This window comes from Eupeodes corollae, chromosome 2 (assembly GCF_945859685.1).
Source record: "Eupeodes corollae chromosome 2, idEupCoro1.1, whole genome shotgun sequence".
NCBI lineage: Eukaryota > Metazoa > Arthropoda > Insecta > Diptera > Syrphidae > Eupeodes > Eupeodes corollae.
This window is the reverse complement of record NC_079148.1, coordinates 47,074,516-47,095,585: the sequence shown is the minus strand read 5'-3', so window position 1 is coordinate 47,095,585 and position 21,070 is coordinate 47,074,516. Positions and strand designations below refer to the sequence as shown.

General features: G+C 32.7%; 1 protein-coding gene across 2 annotated transcripts in view; it reads left to right on the top strand.

Annotated features, from left to right (window-relative positions):
• LOC129948225 (uncharacterized) overlaps positions 1–20,366 on the top strand; it is a 192,860-nt gene extending 172,494 nt beyond the window's left edge. Inside the window, exons 4-8 of one of the 2 annotated variants that reach the window (XM_056059139.1) lie at positions 3,982–4,747; positions 4,805–5,621; positions 5,688–5,944; positions 18,945–19,059; positions 19,161–20,366. In XM_056059139.1, the coding sequence (XP_055915114.1) occupies positions 4,310–4,747; positions 4,805–5,621; positions 5,688–5,896 (1,464 nt within the window). In that variant the 5' untranslated portion in view covers positions 3,982–4,309 and the 3' untranslated portion in view covers positions 5,897–5,944; positions 18,945–19,059; positions 19,161–20,366. Of the gene's footprint in view, positions 1–3,981; positions 4,748–4,804; positions 5,945–18,944; positions 19,060–19,160 lie in introns of both variants that reach the window. The other variant, XM_056059138.1, reaches the window with a different exon arrangement.
• The last annotated feature ends 704 nt before the right edge of the window (positions 20,367–21,070 follow it).

Here is a 21,070-nt window from a genome sequence, read left to right as displayed (position 1 = left end):
CCTTTAAATTCAATAATTTTGTTTACAATTCTGGGCAATCTTCTTACAAGGTTTTGTATTTTTTCTTGTGAAATATTGTTCTAGCAATTTTGTAGTTACCCAAAGAGTAGATTCCAATGTTATGTGGTGATTCCGGACATTTCTGTTAAGCTCTTCCCATAAGAGCTCAATGGGGTTAATATCTGGAGACTGCGGTGGCCATACCATTACTTTTAAAATTTCCTCATCTTCTTTTTGTTTCAGGTATCCCCGGCAAAGTTTGGAAGTGTGTTTCGGGTCATTGTCTTGCTGGAATACAACCTTCACCGATCAATCGGAGTCCAGATACCAAAACCTATTTATCCATTCTTCCGATCACTTGTGTTATACTACTCCATCGAAGGAAAAACATCCCCACACCATTACTGAACTGCCTCCATGCTATACAGTTGAGACCAAACAGTCTGGACTCTGAACTTGGACTCATCGCTCCATAAGACTCTGTTGAAGTCTTCATCTGTCCAATCCTTATGGGTTTTGGCCCATTCCAACCCTTTGATCTTGCTTTGGAGTCGTAGAAGTGGTTTCCAAACTGCAACGCACCCAAAAAGTCCAACATGCCTTAGCCATCGTTGTATCGTTGATATACAGATAATGGTTCTTCCCGGATTTCATTGATCTTGGCGCGGATTTCTGGTGCTTTTTTCTTCCTAGAACTCTTGCTTATGGTGATGATATGCAGATACTCGGTTTTCGTCGTAACTCTAGGTCGACCTGACCTCGGTTTATCCTTAAAACCGCCGGTATTAAAGTAACGCTATATGGTCCTATGAACTGCATCTTTGGATATCTTCAGTTTTGTGGCGATTTATCTTTGCGCGCTTTGTTTACTGGAGAAGATCACAGTCTCAAATAAATTTTAGTTCGATCAAACCGAGCATTATATATATATTTTACCCTTTAATATTACCCCAGTCATAAAAAAATTCCTAATTGAATGGAAAAAGTCATACAAATAAAAACTTTGGAAATCAAAATAGAAGCCAAAACACCAATACTTTTTACATTTTTTCACAAAATTCTTCAAAATTTACAGAAAATGATTAATATCTGGGGTTTTTTCACTTGCACCTTTTATGAATGGTCTAAATTAACAATGCAGGTAAAAAAATCCTATATTCATTTATAAACCCAAGCGCCAGGTACAAATAAAGCAACCCTTTGAAGGTGGTCTCAAACTTTTGACCGGTAGTGTACAATAGTTTTTAACTTATCCTAAAAGTATGCTGTAACGTTTTCTAACTGCTTACGCCTTGTATAACAGTTATAATTTTACATTTGCATTAAAAAAATATGAATATAGATGTTTAAGTTAAAGATCAGTTAAAGTTGTCATATTTTGACATTTGATAATTAAAATTTGGCCATTAATTGTTAAAATTGACTAAAAAATGGCGCTGACCGAGTTATTTCTCGAAGGAGTGATCAAGTTGCCCACCAAAACCTTATGAGTTAACACCTATAGACCCCTTTTCTTTTAGACCACGGAAAGAAAGGAAAGGCCTATGCCAATGTTCTACATACGATTTAAGACGTTGAAGATGGACTGTTAAAAATTTCCGTATTCGTCATATAAAACGTCCGGAAAAAAATGTGGTTTGACATCGTTTTCCAATGTTAATAGCATAACTTCCTCTTACAATGCAATACTTGGAACCCTACATTTTAGATTTAAAGGTTATGATCAAAAGCAAAGCAATCTATTCTTCATTAAATTTAGAGCAGAAGAAAGTATGTCTATCAACTTCCTTACAATAAAGGATGTTGTTTAAGAATCATTACAAATCATTCAATCTTCACTTTGTTTAGAACTTAATAGGTACCTTATAATCATCCTAAGCTTATGTATTTGTAATGTTCATCTTATTCTCTTATAAGTCTCTTTGTCCAGCTTCTGTATAATAATTGTGTTCAATCAAAATATTTCAGAGTGATTGTGTAATATTATTCTTTGTTAGAATGTGCCTCCCCACAAAATTAAAATTACCTCCCATCAAAGTATCTACATTTGTACTTTGCTGATGAATATGTACCTACTTATTATATCCATAAACTACCTTTACATATCAAGACCCACCTTCTTACCTATTTATTATATTGTTTTCTTTTTTGAAACTTAAAAAATATCCTTTCTTTTTATAAGAATAAAAAATGATTTACAAAAGACAGCATCATTTTCTGTTTTGAGCTTAAATTACTTTCATTTATTACTCGTATTTTCTTAAAAAAAAAAAAGAGTACGTACCTACTACCTACTTATGTATCTATAATATTTATATTCTCTTATCATTCATTTGGAATATAAATCATAGTCTTTCCGTCTATAAATGCGAAGCTTTATAGCATCCACACACACAATCCGGACATTAGCACTCCATTTCCACCATATAGCATGCACGCTATACACTTAAATACTATTACTGAGCGCAAATTCTCAAGAAAAAGATTCTCTACTCACTGTCGGTCGTGTCAGCCTCAGCACTTCACCACCAACCAGAATAGCAACCAGCACCGCGTCCGTTTCGTCTAACCTAAACATAACCCAGGACAGAGGAGGGCCTGCGGGCTGGGCGGTTTAGGCGGGTGCAGCCCACATTATGTATCGGATTATGAATTCGTCGCCACCGCACCACGCTGCGCTGCCGACATTCTTTCTATTCGATTTCATTTGATATCATTCATGTTCTGTAATTTCATTGAATTTACAAAAAGAAAAAAATAAACCAACTAAACGTAACTCCCCATCTTCAAGTTGAAATATTGACAAAGAACACACAGAAAAAAAAAAAGAAAGCTCAGATATACTTTCGGTGTCAGCTTCCTTAGCTTAACTTTGAGTCATATGAGATGGGGGAGAAGAAAATCTTGAAATATGCGAGCATACAGAATGAAAATAAAAAAAAGCGTAACGAAAACTATCTGTTCAAACCCATCATCCGTGTACAAGCAAAACATACATTCATCTGCCAACTGCCACAAGCTGGAGGCTAGAGGCTGGGGTGAATGGGCGGCTTAAAACGCCATTTGTTTGGCTCTTCAGTATGATTGATTTATTGTTTCGCTTCGTTTTGGTCTTATATAAGGACTACTTGGAGGATAAAATAACATAACATGCCACTGCCATTGCCACAGCTACTGTCAAACACCATCAGTATCTGGTGATGGTGGTGCTGGTTTGCTGGTTACTGGTTTCTAATGCCCACACGTCCACCACAAAGTCCTCCAGGCCTCAGGCATCACATTAACATCCATAAAGACAAGTGATGACATTGCCGATGAAATTGTGTTCCATTAAAATTTTAGTATGGTACTTTTTTAATACTTCACTTTCAAGAACTCAAGAACTGGTCTATAGATTGAGTTATATAGTAAGCTTTATAAGTCGTACTCCTTGTTAACCTACTTTTTATATTAGAACATAGACGTTTGTAGTATTAGTTAAGTTAGGGAAGCCAGTAATTGAGATTCAAATTGATCCCATTCCAACGATAGATAGTTAGCCTTACATTTTTGCTGCATCATTAAGAACAAATCATTGTTTCGCAACTTTCGTAATTTCTAGTACACTTTGAAAATATGTTCCAAATTGTCAACACTGGCAAACTTTTCACAACCCATTTTGCCACCTAAAACGCATACAACTTTTCCAAAATAATGAATAAATATTGCGTCGTCGTCGTCGCTTGTAGCCCTATTCGTTATGGTTATCCTGTTTTATCGCCACACCGAGTCGCGCCATGCCATCCAATCCATTGCAACCCACCCACCACAACTCTAACCACAAGTGTACTTATCGTAAATCCCCTAGTTGTGCGCATGGAGTAGCATATCGTCCTCGTCCTCGTAGTCATCGTCGTAGTTTATATTTGTGTTCCTTTATTTTTCTTCTATACTCTCTTTATACTGATTAATGTCCTCTTTTTGTTTAATCTCATTTTATAGAGTGTGTGATGTGCATCAGTTTCAGCAGCGGCTGCAAAAGGAGACATAACCAAATACCAGAAGCAGCAGCCTGAAGTGTCGTTCGTTGTTTTTTTTTCCGTTTCGTCAACACACAATGAATACCGATGGCATTTGAGGAACATCCCTGAGCTCAAAAACTACTCGTTTTACATATCCATCAGCATCCGATATTGTCTTATCGCAATTGGGTTCGTGTGGCACACATAAACATTGAAGAGCGACTTCATAATAATTGAACTCATGAGAATTGAGTAACTGGAGGAACTTCAAGCACTCGTCATATTGCTGCACTTTTCAGAAAAGTGATATGTATCCATCAGCGAAATTTTCCGCTCGGCCTCCATCGCCGCAATTTGTAAATTTCTCACCACCGTCCGATTATCCATCTGCGGCGACGGCGGCGGTGTCAGCATCGGCAGGGGCAGCAGCTCTATCATCTACGTTAGCTCCTCACCATCATTCAATGTCGATGCGACATCCTAAATCGTCGTCTAAAGCTATGATGATGGGCAGTGATGGAGACAGCATTTCAAGCGGAGGCGGTAGAATGGTCTCGTCAAACACTATAAGTGGACGAGGTGATTTAATATTCCCCGATGACATCGACAGCATAGAGTTTTGCATGCCACCATCGAATGATATGATGAGAGCTGCCACAAACGCCTGCCACGGGGATTCGTTTTCAGAACGTCGAAGAAGAGGACACAGTAGAAGAAGCAATCAAAAAATTGACACAGAAAAACAGGTGAGTTTTCGTTTTATACCCGAGTTAACTTAATCCTAAAACTTTATTTCCTTTTAGGTTAAATGGTCAAGAAAAAATCTAGCGGCAGCGACAATTGAAAGGTTCGAAGCGAACCAACCTTTGGAATATGGTTTTGCTGCTGGAGTCGTTGCGCCAAACATGCCATTGGCAATGACTCCATCAACATCTGCGATGACCCCACTTCACCAGTCAATGCCAGGAACACCACAACAACAACAACAGCAAGCACCCATTAATCATGTATACTCGTATGCATACTATGAGCCTGGTGCTGCAAAATGCCATACGAACATACCTCATAAAGATAGGCTTTCGCCAATTCTGCCAATTCCTGGCCCATCAAAGAGCCCACCGAGAAATTCCATCCGAGCACTGTTAGCGAAAAGTTTCCGTTCGAAAGCATTTAACGCAGCTCATTCATCCGAAGAGCGACATACATACACCACAAGGTATGGAACAACTGAAAATCTTTACGAAGAGGTAAACGAGCAGAAAATCCGCAAAGTCTTATCGGATAACCGAATAGGCTCAGCAAATACTGGTGCAGTGAAAGAAGAACTACGTCGCGTGCAGCATAACCATTTTCGTGTCCTTGATGAGCTTAATTTGTCGCTAGAAGCACTAATCATGCCGCCAACTCCACCTGATATAAGTCCCACCCAAGAGGAAAAGCCACCAGCGATGTCCCATACCAGTTTGGAAAATCTGTCCAGCACTTTGAACTCGATTGAACTGAAGGACCATACCTGCATCAATCCGGAATTCGATGAGGGAGACCTGGATAGCGGATTCAGTGGCAGTGGTAGTAGTAGTGGTGCTAGTTATAATGAAAGCCTTAGATATTACAAAACAGGTACACAATCTGTGATGCATACAACAACTCTGCCACATAATCTAAGAAGTTGTCGGTCGTCAACAGCCTCTGGTACATCAACATCAAAGAGCAGTATGAATTCATCCGAAGACCAAGGTATTGGTATGCTAACATCAACAGCAACAACATCATCTTCCTCTCCATTTAACTACAACAATCGTCGATGCTCAGATGCCCAACGGTCATCGGCGAGGTCTGCCTCAGCATCAACTGGTACAAAACCTAAGAAAAACTTCTGGACGATAAAACCGTGATGCTATAAAACCATAAGAAAATTCTTTCGTAAATGGAGTATTGTGGTGGTAAGTTACATTTTTATTTTTCGCATATAATTTTGTGAAAAATGTGAAATTTTCAGATTTTCTTTTCTGTTCCTGAAAGTTTTTAGAAGCTCGAAAATTTGCAATGAATGTTGCGTTTTTTTTTTGTTTGATTTTGAGTGTCCGCAGGATTGTCTTAACGTTAATGGCATTTTGAGCTCGTAAAAAGATAGATATTTATTAAAAACTAAAGTTTATTTTAAATTAAGTTTTAAATATATTGATTTACATATATATATTTTGGAAATATACGGTGCCTGTATCGTTTAGCTGTTTTCAGTGAAAATTGTTATAATAGCAACTTTTGAGAGTGTAACTTATTGAACATATATTTGAAATTTCGGTCAACTGCGAATAGAGTTTTGACGCTGGCTCAAGTTTCAAATATAAATGTTGATACAATTTATAAGTATCAAGTAGTTTTATGTTTAGCATTTTTCATTTTTCAACTGCAGGAACTTTTTGATATTTAAGTTTTATCTGCAAAACGCAAAACAAAAATGAGACCGAATTAAAAACGCTGTCGGCAGCATTTTTATAAAAAATGAACTTTGCATTTTGTAGCTCTTTTAACCCAATTTTGAAGCAGCAACATTAGGTTAAGTAAGTAACCAATGTATCCCATTTTTACTTGTGACACAGAGGGACTCTTTATATGGCAAGTTTTGCATACGTACAAATTTCGAACCTGAGATTTTAAACATGAAGTAACGATGAAAAGATGTCGACAAAAGTGGGTCACTTGATTCCTTGCGTCCGTCTGTCTGTCTGTTCTCACAAAATTTCAAATTACAAATTTTCTCAGAAACTTATGAACCGATTTCAATAATTTTCTGCACAATAATTTTGTCACAAAAGTTGTTCGGCTATTGAATTTTAGTTGATTTCCAATTTGAGAAAAAACAAATACAAAGATACTTTTCGTTAATCGAAAACTCTCTTTTGTCGAAAAATCATTTACAACATCGAAGTTAATTCTTAGTTTCACTACTCTTTGGCCACTATTAACTAACTTCTTCGTATTCAAAACTATTTATTTTTTAACTTCATATAGGAAGTTATTGTAATGGGTCCGATTTGTCAAATTGAAAATTTTGACATTTCTCGGCGTTTCAAGGTCCCTAGAGTCGAAATAAAAGATGTTTAGGAAGATGGCTGTGAGTGCGTGTGTACGTACGTTCGCGACGTCGTCCATAGCTCAAGAACCAGAGGAGATATCGACTTCAAATAAATAAATACAGATAATAAAGCAGAAAGATGCAGAAAGGGCTCTCAAGAAAATTGCGTGGGTGTTTTTTTTTACCATCGCAGTTTTTAAAAAAAATGTGAACATTTTGGTTAACCCTCAATATCTCATGAACCAATATCGCTAGAGACTTGAATTAAATTTTATATTATATATTGTAACGTGATACCAAACAAGTATATTTTTGGAAAAAAATCCAATTAACGTCACCTCAATTTTTACGACTTAAACATGATTTCATCTGCAAAACAATTTTTTCCAACGAAGAATAATGTTTTTGACATCTTATAAAAATTAAAAAAAAAACCAATTGACAGTTTTGTTTCTAAAAATAAAAACCTAAAAAAAAACGTTACTGAAAGTTAGTAAAAATTGAATTTCGACTCAAATATCTTTTCAAAAACTTGAGATTATGGCTTCAAACTTATTTTATCTTATAAGAAATATTGTTGTCAACATTCAGTAAAATTCAAAAAAAAAAAATCTAATTGACAATTTTCTTACAAAAAAAATAAAAACCTAAAAAAAAAATTTACTAAAGTTGTGTATAAATTGATTTTCGGCTCAAATATCTTTTCAAAACTTTAAACTACTTTTCTCTTTTCAAAAATATTGTTGTCAACATTGAGTAAAATTTTGATAAAAATCTAAATGACAGTTTTTTTTACAAAAAATAAAAACCTAACAAAAAACAATGGTAAAAGTTGGTAAAAATTTACTTTCGGCTCAAATAGCTTTCCAAAAATTAAAAATATTGTCTTCAAACTCTTTTTATTTCACAAAAAATATTGTTCTTGAAAAAAATAAAATCTACAAAAAATAGTAAGCAAATTTGGTAAAAATGTTCGTCTTTTATGTTTGATGTTCGGTTCTTGATATCTCTCAAATTAATTTCATTCATCCAATTTGCAAAAAATTAAGAACTGCTGCTAAAATTGGTAAAAAATTGTTTTTGACTAAAAATCTATTTAACAAAACTAGATTTTCAAACTAAACTTTTTCTTTATTTGAAAAATATTGTTTGTAATTTTTAAAATTTTAAGAATATTTCAACTGAAAACTTTTTTAACAAAACACGAAAACCTACAAACTTTTAAGCAAGACAAATCGACAGACGGGATGGGAAGTTATCAGTGTGGGTCGCATCCCAGCCTCTTTTTTTCTTCTTCTTCTTTTGAAAATAAATGTTTTTATTGCTTTCAATGTCGAATTCCATTGAAGGATCGCTACAATGTTAATGGATTTGAACACGTCTACTAAATAACAAATTTTGAAATTGGATGAATCAACGCGTTAACCCTTAAACTCAAAGTTCATGTTTTTTATAAATTTGTCAAAATAAAACAAAAAAAAGCTATTAACTATTACTTACTTCTTCATTTTCAAAGCGGTTTATTTTTTTTTTATTAATTGTCGACAACTTTTCAAAACAAACTTTTATTTGGAAATAAAAATTTCTCTTTGCATATCACAGAAAAGCTTTTTAAAGCAGAACTAACACTTTGTGAAATAACAATAGAAAAGACTTTGAAAACTTTAACTTTGGTAAAACGTAATTTACAAACTAAAAGTGCAAAGTTGCACTTTGCAAAATAGGGCACTGGTCTAGATGTCGCTAATTTTGTTTACAATTTTGTAATAAATTATTCTGACAAATGATCAATTATATCACCTTTCAAATACCTATAAAGACTACTGCAAATCGTTTCTTACACAATTTCTCACTGTTATTCATATGGAATCCCAAAAAAACACGTCTTAAAATATCAACAGAAATTAAGGAAGTGCAGGTTTCCATACTTCACTGACCAGGTTGCCAACAAAAAACAAACCGTCTTGATGGCTTCATTTAAGATTAAGATGGATTACTCAAATATTTATGCATTCAAGATTTAAAACAAAATTTTAAACAGATGTCAGCACTTCTCATGAATAAATAAAAGAAGATTATTTTATAAATAAGTAAAAAATAAAAAAAAAGATTTAAGAAATCAATTAAGCATCCGTAAACGAAAAGCAGGGCAAATCTTTTTGTCTCATCATCAATTGAGCATAGATATATTACTTTAACAATCCGTGAACCAAATACCCTCATAAGTATTTCCATTTGACTGCCCATAACAGGGGCCACCTAGCCCAGCCCAGCTCAGCCCAGCAACCACCCTCGCCCTCATTTTTAAACATATATAGTTCAATCGTGATGATATCTTCACTAGAATTCATTTATTTCCTTAGTCGAACATTATCCGTGCGTTGCGCTAATCCTACAAAATCGTCTTATAGATGCGAGCACAGCACAAATAATGTGCTTCTTCCACTTTACCAAAAAAGCAGCAAAATACGAAAAAGGGAAAAAAGAAATTGATCCGACCGAGTAATAAATATGTCAATTTGCCTTTCGAGATGCTCTGCTCTGCTCTCTGTGTGTTGTAATAAAAATCTTCACCAAATCTTTTCCCTGTTGACTAACAACTATAGTAGTAACCCCCATTGTTGTATCTTCAGTACATATGTACGACCGATGAACGTTACGTATCTTGAGAATTTCTTCCTCAGCATTAGTTCAAACACTATATTCTTGAGGATGGAACATGAGGGTAAAATATGTACGTTGACGTTCCTTGGAAAATTTGCCTTTCGCCCCATATCGCCATATCGCCATATCGGTGTCGGATTAAATGTACTATCGCATAAAAAAAGAAACGCACTCGCAATACGTAATTCGGATTCGGAAAGATGTCGCCCCAGATCTGCGACGCCGTATCTTTGCGTAAATCATGATGGAATTCCCTCTTTTCCTATTTTTTTTTTTTTTTTTTTGCCAGACTGAATTAATTCTTATCTTTGCAGTCAGTCGCTCGGTTGTCGCTTGGTATTCCTATAGATAGACGTACGTATAGTTCGTAGTCGTTTTTGACTTTATTCCTGCTGAATGAGAAGGGTGCACAGCACAGTACAGCAATCCAGATCCAAAGCAGAGCAGAGCAGAGCACAGTTTTTGGACTGTGGGGTTGGTTGATTGTATCGATTTTTATCGGCGAAAAATGTGGGATGTTATGGGATGTCTGTCTGCTTACAATTCGAAAATATTAAAATGTATAGTATGTTGGTGGATGGAGTTTTCAAATGGGGTGGAGTGGGAGTGATTTTATGTCTGCTTGCGTAGTTATAGGTAGGTAGGTTTTTTGTATGCGTGGGCCAACTCACCGCGACAGGCGATCAGTCTGAAAAGGACACACACAAATGGCCGGGAATCCAATTTAAATTATTTCGGCACAATGTGTAATAGACATCAGACTCTTATTCTTTTGTCAGCGATTTTAATTGACTTTGTGGTTTAATCTTTTTTTAGTGAAATTCGATTTTTGAGTAAAGTTTAACTTTGAAAATTAAATTAACTTATGGATTTGGTTAAATTATATAAACATTACATAGGCACATACATTTATAGGTAATTATTTGATTTTGGATGTCATGTGAAAGTTTCAAGGCTATATTTTTTTCGGGACAAGTTTCCTTTTTTCCCTATCAAAACAAAAAATAACTATACGTTTATTTTAGCGTTTGAATATAAATAATACGCTTACATTTTTGCTTAAAGAGTTTGAGCTGTGTTTAATAACATAACATTTTAAAGTATGTAAAGGGTGGTTAAAATTAAGGGGCCAAAGTTAAATGTGAACCATTGCTAAACGTCAAGTTTTTTTCTGAATTTAATTTGACATTTCTCAATTTTAGGCCAACGCAATTCAAACCATGAAAACATACATAATTAATAAACGTGTTAAAGTTATTTAGGCTTTGTATGAAAATCAGTTTTCAAATATAAATGTATATTTTGCACTTCGTGCTGTTTTTATTAAATTTAATCATCACATTAGAATTTCCCGTCCGTCAATGGTTGGAATAGTGGCAAGAAATGGCAACAGTGAATCTTCATCTTCAGTGATGAGGCACATTTTCATCTCAGTGGATTCGTCAATGAAAGCAGAATTACTTTATTTGAACAAATGAGTGATTTTCGTAAAACCAATGCACCCACAAAGAGTGACTGGTTTGTACGGTTTATGGGTGGGTTTCATCATTTTTGGCCGTCATTTTTTTAACGAGGTCGGTCAGGCAGTTACTGTAAATGGTGTTCGCAATCGTAAGGTGACAACGAACTTTTGTATGGCCCGAATATGTAAGATATGTGGTTTTAACAGTGTTTTTTTTCTAAATATTGTCTGAATTTGATTAGTTTTTAACTATCAAGTTTAAACGAGGTACAATTTTTTACCTAAATAGCCTTAACTTGATTTTAATTGCTTACTTACTTAAAGTGGCGCTACAGTCTTGTGTGAACTAGGGCCTCACACAACAAACTTCTCCATGTAGTTAGGTCTCTCGCGTTTCGCGTTCCAAGTTGGGTGAGGTTGAAAGATAGTGCATCTGGTGTTGAAGTGCGATCTCTGCACTATTCTTTCAAGAACGATGTTAAAGAAACCGCATCACCTTGTCTAAAACCATTTTTGACAAATGTAAAGTTGTTTCCAACCTTTATGGAGCAGCGTGAATCCTTTGGAGAGCTCGGCATACAAGCCATCTTTTCTAGCGGCTTTGTTATGCTTCAGCGTAGATATCACAATCTTTACTTCGTGTTAGTCGGGAGGACGGGATTGTTGGCTTTCGTCATCTATGTTGCCAGCGTAATTTGGTTCGTCGTCGCCGTTTTACAGTCTGCAGAAGTGGTCCTTCCATATTCTCAGAATTGATTGCGGTTCCACTATCATGTTTCTACTTTCGTCCCTGCATGCTTGGGTTCGGTTGCGAATTTCGTGTCACCCGCTCATAAAACTTTTGAACTTCATTTCTGCTTTTGAACCTCTAAACATAGTTCTCGGAATAACGAAAACGGATAAGACTTTAAATGAGTAAAAATGGAGGGGGGAAAGGGTGTTAAAAATAAACGACACGTGAATTTTCGTATAAAGTCATTTACTTTCTTTCTTGAGGGGCTTGACAAAGTTGCAATATGTAAAAAAAAGTGCGACAATTTTTTTTTTTATTCTTTTTTATAATTGCGTCATAGAAAGTTACGCTCCCGGCACTTGAATTAAGCCGACTTTTTTTAGAGTTTAATTTTCTTAGGGACCTAGTGTAGCATCTATTTCAAATAAACAACATTTTGAAGATAATTTGTTGAGCTTTATCCTTTAGAAAAAATCCATTTGCGAATATGTTTAAAAGAACCATTTATATTTGTTCATCAAAATGCATTCAGTGACAACAGAGTTAAGTCATAAAGTCTTTTCGGTACAGAATCAGTAAATCAAACAGTCAATTTAAAAAATCAATTTTTTTTCAAAACTTATCGTTAAGTTTAATTGTTTTCCTAAAAAATGGTATTAAGTAGAAAGTTAATTTTTACAATGGTTTAAACTAAATATGATGACTTAAAAATGTAAATATATTGAAACAGACGCGTTCGGAGAAAACTCAAACTTGAATTTAGAAAAAGCAGTCGGTGTATACATTAATGAATATTTTCCCATGTTTTGGAAGGAATTTTAACTTTGGGTTTATTTTGATAAATCTCTGTTAGGAGGTTAGCCTTATTTTGATAACCATAACTTTTCCTAGATATCTATTCGTATATGTCGATACTCGATAACAACACTTGAAACTTTTATGTTACAAAATCATAAAATCTTTTGTAGGACAAATATATGTCCTTAATATCGATTTAAAAGAACCCTTCGGTCGTCAACCCAAACAGGTAATTTTCAAAAGAGGCTATCTTACAAAAACTCCTAAACATTAGGTATAATATGTAGGGTGCATAATACCTTATTGTAAAAGATGTTTGTGTTTTTAGATTTGTCTATGGTAACTTTAAGTATTCTCTAAACTGTCAGTTGTCACCAGTAGCTTTATCATTTTTTTTTGTTTTCCTTCTCCATTTGATGATGCCTCAGATACTTTTAATCATATATGTACATATGGACAAAGGAATATTATGCTGTAGGTGTGTTAGAAATATAGTTAGAAAGGTTTTCACAATAATAAATGATTGTAATCTGTTTTAATAATTCCTTATCTTTTTCGTTTTCTATTCGGTTTACGTATGCTATACAGGTCATTTGATTGATGATCTTTAGTTCATATATAATGTAGGTATACCATATACCATTTGGCAAACACAATGTACCACCCTTTTTGAACATCACATCTCACTAAAGCTTTTTGTCTTCTTTGTTGGATTTGGTTTTTAAATCCTGCTGTCTTCAGGATTTTAATGACATACACATGGATGATATTATCATCTGATAAATTGGCCTACCAGTTTTACATTGGGGATAATATCAAACAGAAAAAAAGTTTTGTATCCTTTAAACCTACCATAGGCAAGAACCTACATAAGTAATGAAAATTTCAAAATCCTTACAGTACAGACTCCGTGTAACGAAATCTAATAATAGTTGGGTTTTTGTCAAAAATTACGTATTCGCCTTGGACTTGAAAATCCGGCTTTTTTACCTTAATTTCGGATCAAAAGCCGATTTGATATTCTATTCTGTCAAGCTCCAAAGACGGCAGTCAATCAAACACAAAAACTACTTATACGACTTCGCTCATTTAGTGAGTGTTTTTAAAGTAAAGTAATTTTAAGTTGATTTTTCCGTTTTATAACAAATTTTCCATTAAAACTTTATTTTATAATTATTATAATATACGTATACGTTTGTCGCACATTAGGGGCGGTTCCTCACCCAAAAATAAAATATTGTTGGTGTTCTGAACTAGCGTAGTGGCCAACAATCAGAACCAAAAAGTAGATCGAATAACAGTCTAATTTCAATTTCAAGAAAAACTGGTAGAATTGTTTTTATTTAAAAGAAAACACTGTAAAGTAATCAATACCGGTGTTTTATTGTAAAACCTATCCTCAGTATAGTATGATTTTACACGAATTACATAAATATCCATAGTATGAATAACACCGATGAAAGTTAGAGTAAAAACATACTATGGATGGGTTTTTGACATTTATACGAGTTTTTAATGGATCTTATGTGATGTCGTTCTTAAATGTTGGTACGATTGATATTGTATTTGTATCTCGAAGGCTGTGTTCGTTGAGTAATTGTGCATTTGGAATCATGTGTGTTTTCCATTGGGGAAAATAATCAATCTATTACTGTTGATATTATTTAGTTTAGTAAGCGAAAATGGACTAACTGGGCTTATTTTGCAAGAGAAAACAATAAAAAAAGATACTTATGTTTTGCTATGTTTTCACCAAAGGTTTATCTCAGTTTAGATTAAATAAATCTTCAAGAAGATTAAAAAATGATTAAGTTTGACAGCACTTTCTAAAATGGAAATGGTGTTTCGATGTTTTTCATGAAGTGCAAGTGAGATAGTTTGATTCGTGTTAAACAATCAAAACCTGAATTCAGCACCACACAAGAATATTTTTTTTTTAATTTGATTAAACCAAAACTTTATTTTTGTACACAAACTTGCAAATAAACATACCATAACCCATTATCTGTAAAACCAACTCCTTCACACAGGTTTTTCTTTGCAAATTTTGACACGACTCCGATGCCCGACCGGAATCGAAGCTAATCAAGCTCATTACAACTCGGTTCAGGTATATACAAATTTGAGGCGAGCTTCAAGCTTGCTCCAACACCACATGTTAATGTAGCAGTCTACGAACAAACCCCCTACTTGAAGAAATTGTTAAATGATCTTTTTTTATAGAATCTCAATTTCGAGATGTTTTCTTACCATTTCTTCTTGAAAATTGTCCATTTTATTAGTTTAAGATAGTTTTTTTTGCTAAGTTAATTTTAACATTTGATTTGATAAAACTTTCTTCTATTTGTGTATTTTTTTTTTGTTATTATTCTGACAGATCTTTCAGTTGTACCAATTTTTAAATACAAAAATCTGGATACTGCGGATCGTTTTGTTGGAAATTTCTCACTGTACTATATATGGACACTTAATATAAAGACTGTTTGAACTTTTAGCTATCAAAATAATATGATGAACATTTTTTATTCATTTATGATTTATTTTTTTTGTTCGAAAAGAGTTAATAGCACACAAATTTGTTTCACTATTGCTGACCAAGAAAAATATCATCTAAGACTAGATTAGATTTGGACCAGGAAATCTGTAAATTCGGATCATCAACTTGCACCTTCAATATTTTTGAGTAAGCGCTCATTACGATGATACAGCTTTATGACATCAGTAACTTTTGCGTTCTTTTAAAATGTTTGCACAATGTTACCAACATTTTTGAAAGTTTAAATACAAACCTTTATAATAAAATGTTAAAAATTTGTTAAGCGATAAGTTCTCCTAAATAGTAAACATTAAACTTTTGTTATAACCTTTCACATGACAGCTGTGTGAGACAAGTGCCATACGCCAGCGTTACCGACTTGAAATCACAATATTGGTCAAATTTGTAAAAATTATTATAAATGAATTAAGTTTTTCAATACAGTCAGAAAGTCTTAGAATCTCATCTCAAGTAACTCAATGTATACCTACCATTCGAGAAATATTTAAACATCATAAGACGAACAAAGCATTAATTTTTTGATTAAGCTTTAAAATTCATTAAGGTTTTAAATAGTTTTGACAATTGAATGAAAATATATATCATTCGAAAGACTCGTAAGTTTCTCTGCTTTAGATTATTGTGTCCCAATAAGCGAAGTTCAACTGTAAACATCAAAACCATGTTTTTCCTTTAAATTCGTTTAATAAAAACACCGCACTTAAATCCCTGTTGTGTCTATGTGTTAAAAGTAGTAAACAAAAATAAGTAAAAACAACCGAAAACCCTTTTTAACATTCAAAAATAAAAACAAATAAAACCTTTCTTAGGTTAGGTGAGTGCTAATATTGTTGGTCGAGGCGATACAAAAGCTAAATGGAAAATTCTGATGCAACCATCCATTTGCCAAAGCCGTCCGGCCCGAGTGGAGTAGAGTGGTCTGGAATAGAGCCACCACAAAGCTATATGTACAAACTCTATGGCACATTCACATCAGCCATCTAACGTGACAAATCCCATTATAGATCAAGCCACAGATATCACAAATTGCTCAGACATAGCTACACAGCTTGATTCGCCCATCCATACATACATCTGTATATTTATATCGCAGGCAGCAGGCTCTATGCGTACTTTTAATGTTGTTTGGTTTATATGGGATTTTGGCCACGACGACGACGGTATATAGGCTGGAGATGGTAAGTGCGCGACAACATTGTTTATCAGGGACGTGGGCTAACAAGTTAAACAAAATAAAAACAACAATAGCAACAAAAACAACAATAAGACAACAAGAAAACACCAAACACCGCAAAAATATTTAAAACAAAAGTAGGAAGTCGACTTTTGGAGGTTGCCATTGCCATAGTTCCCTTTTTTAAACCAACCAAACCGACATACCCTATACCGACCCCGACCAACCAACAGCCAGACACCTAAATCGTTTATGGTAGAATAGTACGAGAGCATGTACTGGATCTGGATGGCAATAATGGTGTTGTGGGTGTCATTGTTTCGCCCTTTTTTTGTACATTTATTTTCTGGCGTCCATCAGGCGTGCCATGTAATTTTTTGAGGAAAAAGGAATAAATGAGAAAAATAAAAAGGATATGTCCCGAATATAAATACATTTAGTATAGCTACACATAAATGATGCATAGTTCGTGGCTTCGTGCTAACGACATAAACATTTAGAGGACATTACTTAAGTTGGCAAATCGTAGGTCAATTTTTGTTTTTGCAACAACAGCTGAAATGGATTATGATAAAGTGCAGAGAAATTTAAATTATAAATGTTTATAATTATGTATGCAGATATAAATAGGTGCAGGCCGGATTTTTTCCGCATTATAAAATTGACACAAAAGTTGTCACATGCCGATTTTTCGATACTATCCTTATTTCTATTACTATTTTAGAAGTTAAAAAATAAAATCAGGATTTGTCACATTGTACTATCAAAAAATATTAGTGTTTCTTGTCATAATTTACATACCTAAAAGATCCTAAACCTTGAATCGTTTGTTAGTCAATAGTTTCTTGTCAGGATTTTAGTTCAAACCTATCTTATTCTTAAAGTTTACAATGAAAGTTGACAAAAACATACATAAAGACATGTGTATTATTCAATATTTCGACAGCTTTTTCGAATCACCTTCCAACTCCAAAATATGTGAGGTAGGTATAATACTTTGGAGAACTGCCAGATGATGAGGTGGAATTCAATAATTTTTAAAGAAAATGGATACCACCTTTTATAAATATCTAAATGTCAATATAAATAAAAATGTTTTTAAATTTGTTTATATGTTTATGTTTTTAACAGTTCTCCACGAGTCACAAAGTTCTACCGGATTGTAAAACTATTACCAGTCTTTGGGTACTAAACTTTAAATGCCCTAAGATTTAAGTCCCTATGCTAAATACGGTGTTATATCGTTTCTTTCGTTTTCTACAATTGCACTATTGCCGGCCGAGAAAGTGATTTACAACGAGACGGCAACTTGAAACCGCTTTTGAATTGTGTTTGCAAAATAGTCAAAGTGAACAGGATTAGACAACATAAGGAACTTCATTTGCAGTCAACTGCATTCTTTGAACGAATATTTTGACGAAGTCAACAAGTTACTTTTTTAAGTGTCAAAAACTTCAAACTCAAAACATTACGTACTTCACTAACCTCTACCTTCAGTTGATCGTCCAAAAACTTCATCTGGACTTGTATGTTGTATTTAAAAAAAAATATTACTTCTTAATTTCCAATTTGACAAAAAAATCCTTTTTGCATAGAACATCAAGTATAATTATGCAGAAACAAATAAATCACAGATTAATAAAGTTCAGCTTTCAGTTGAATGAAAGTTATTATTAGCTGTCATTTTGACATAAGAGCAAACAACCTACTTTTCATTCAACTCTCCAATAAAGTTGCCTTACACGTGCCATACTTTTACGTCCCTTACTTTGTCTGAACCTGCTTAAGGAAAGATGTAGCGTTTAGTTGTCAAATGTCAAAAGATGACAATTCAAAAGTGATTGATGCATAAGTAGGATGTTTATAAGTAACTGTAGTCCCATTTGAATCGATAAAACTAATCAACCATCAGTATTCAGTTTTATAGGTGTTTTTATTATTAATTTTCTGTCGAATTTACCCGTTGTCAAGTGTAGAGATTCATTTTCTAACCACATCAAGAATGTGGAATGTTTTACCCAAATATGTTTTCCTCCAATTATGATATACCAAACTTTAAAATCAGTGAGCACTGGTAAATTTTCTTAAATCGTTCCCTATTTTCCTAACTGTGGCATTCATTGTGTTTAAATTTTCAACAAGTTGGCAAATTATAACAAACAAAATTCAATACCTAATTTTTAATTAATTTTTTGTTTGTTATGTGATTTTTTGTATATTATGACCACACAGAATAACTTAATTGTTCATAAAATTAATCTCTGTTTAATAAAAAGGAAGTCTAACAAATGATGAAGCCTATCTCATTGCATTACCTTGTAAGTGTAACTATTTGACATGAGGCGCCACCTTTTTTTGTAGTGTCCAAAAAAATCACAAAATCTACACCAAACAATGATTTTCTGTAAAATTAAAAACGAACAACCAAAAATTGCAAATATGGATTATCAAAAAATAATGCTCTTATTATTTTCAGGAATATAATTCGAAGACTGCTTCATGCCAAGTAATTCAGTATCACTGTTCAAAAAAACCACCAACTTTTGGAGATATTGAGGACTGTAGACAGCCATTTTTCTTTAAATAAGTCGGTATGTATTTTTATTTATTAACCATTTACTTTATTATTTTTAATTAAAATACACATACCGTAAAATTTAAAAAAACAAATATTTTCTTTTTTTAATTTCAGACTACAAAAACAGAAACAAATCGATTTTTGGAATATTTATGCTGAGAAATTTTATTAAACTTTTAAATAAACGTGTATACAAAAACAAAATAGTAAACGCAAAAATAGAATTTTATTAAAAACAAAAATAAAATAAAAATAAATTGAACCTGAAGTTAAAACTGCCTATAACTTAAAAAAGAAAATATGAATAAAACAAAAAAATCTTGTAAAAATTATAAAAATTCAACTAAAATTTACTAACTTGAAATTATTTTAAACTTATTGAAATAAAATGAAATTCTCTTTTAAGCGTTTAAATATAAAATAAAATTTAAACAATTAAATTATTAGTAATAATGAATTAATAATTAAGTAAACAATTATTATTAAAATTTAAGAGAAAAAATACAACAACCATATTATTATTTTGTTTAAATATAAAAACATGAAAACTTAATATATCTACATACTATTGCTTAATAAACTTATTTGATTTAAATTTAATGCAAATAGTTGTAATATTATCACTATATATATATATATTCGTTTTTAAGATGAACAAAAAAAAGACGTATTTAGTAATTATATAGTATTTATAGAAATATATTTACCTAAATGTAAATCTTCTGTATAAAATGTACAATTTTTAAACAAAAACACACAAAACAAAAACAGAAAAAAAACAGTAAACTTCCTAGGGATATAATTATAAATATAATATATAATAGTATTTTAAATCCAATTTATTATAAAATCAAAACATTCAAACTTTTTGGTAATCACGGAGATTCACACGTTAAATTTAAAATTAAAAAAAAAAAAAACTGTTTAAAAAATAATAAAATTTATAATAAACTCTGTTGAACTTAAATGCACTTTGTCGTGAAGTAAAATCTCTCTTTTTTTTTTGAATTTTTAGCAATCACAAATTTAAACCCCGACATTTAATAATACATCAACAACAAAAACAAAAAACACAAAAAATATAAATGTTTTGAATGTAGTAATACCGAAAGTTAAAAGAAAATTATTAACCATTAAAACAGAAATTAATCGTTTAAAAGAAAAACAAAAATTGAATTCGAATCTAAGTTATAACATGGAGAAAAAATATTGTTTTAGAAATTATTATGAATGGATAAATCCAAAAAGCTTAAAATGTGATATTTTGTAAAACTCGAAGAACATAAAATATTATTAAAGGTTATAATTATTAAAATATCTAAACAAAAATTGTTTTATTTACATGTCTGAAGATGGATCAATTATTAAAAAAAATATACGTTACGTTACGTTTTTGTTGTCTCGACTTGTGGATTATTAACTTCCCATAGGAAGTTATTGGAATGGGCCCGATTTGTCGAATTGAAAATTTTGACATTTCTCGACGTTTCAAGGTCCCTAGAGTCGAAATAAAAGTTTTTTAGAGAGGTGTCTGTGCGTGAGTATGTACATACGTTCATAACGTTCGCACGTTCGCGATGTTTTTTTCGTCGTCCATAGCTAAAGAACCAGAAGATATATCGACTCCAAATAAATTTTGTTATACAGATAATAATGCAGAAAGATGCAAAAACGGCTCTCAAGAAAATTGCGTGGGTGGTTTTTTTACCATATCAGTTTAAAAAAAGGTGACAATTTTGGTTAATCCTAAATATCTATCGAAAACAATTGTGTGCAACAAAAAATAACGTTTTAACATCTGGTAAAGTTTTGACATTTTTTTTTTATACAAAATTAAAACCTAAACAAAACATTACTTAAAGTTGGTAAAATATGAATTTCAACTCAACTTATTTTATCTTATAAGAAATATTGTTTTCAATATTCTGTTAAATTTTGAGAAACTGGAATTGTTAAAAATCAAACTTAAAAGAAAATTTAACAAAAGTTGGTAAAAATTGATTTGCGACTGAAGTATCTTTATA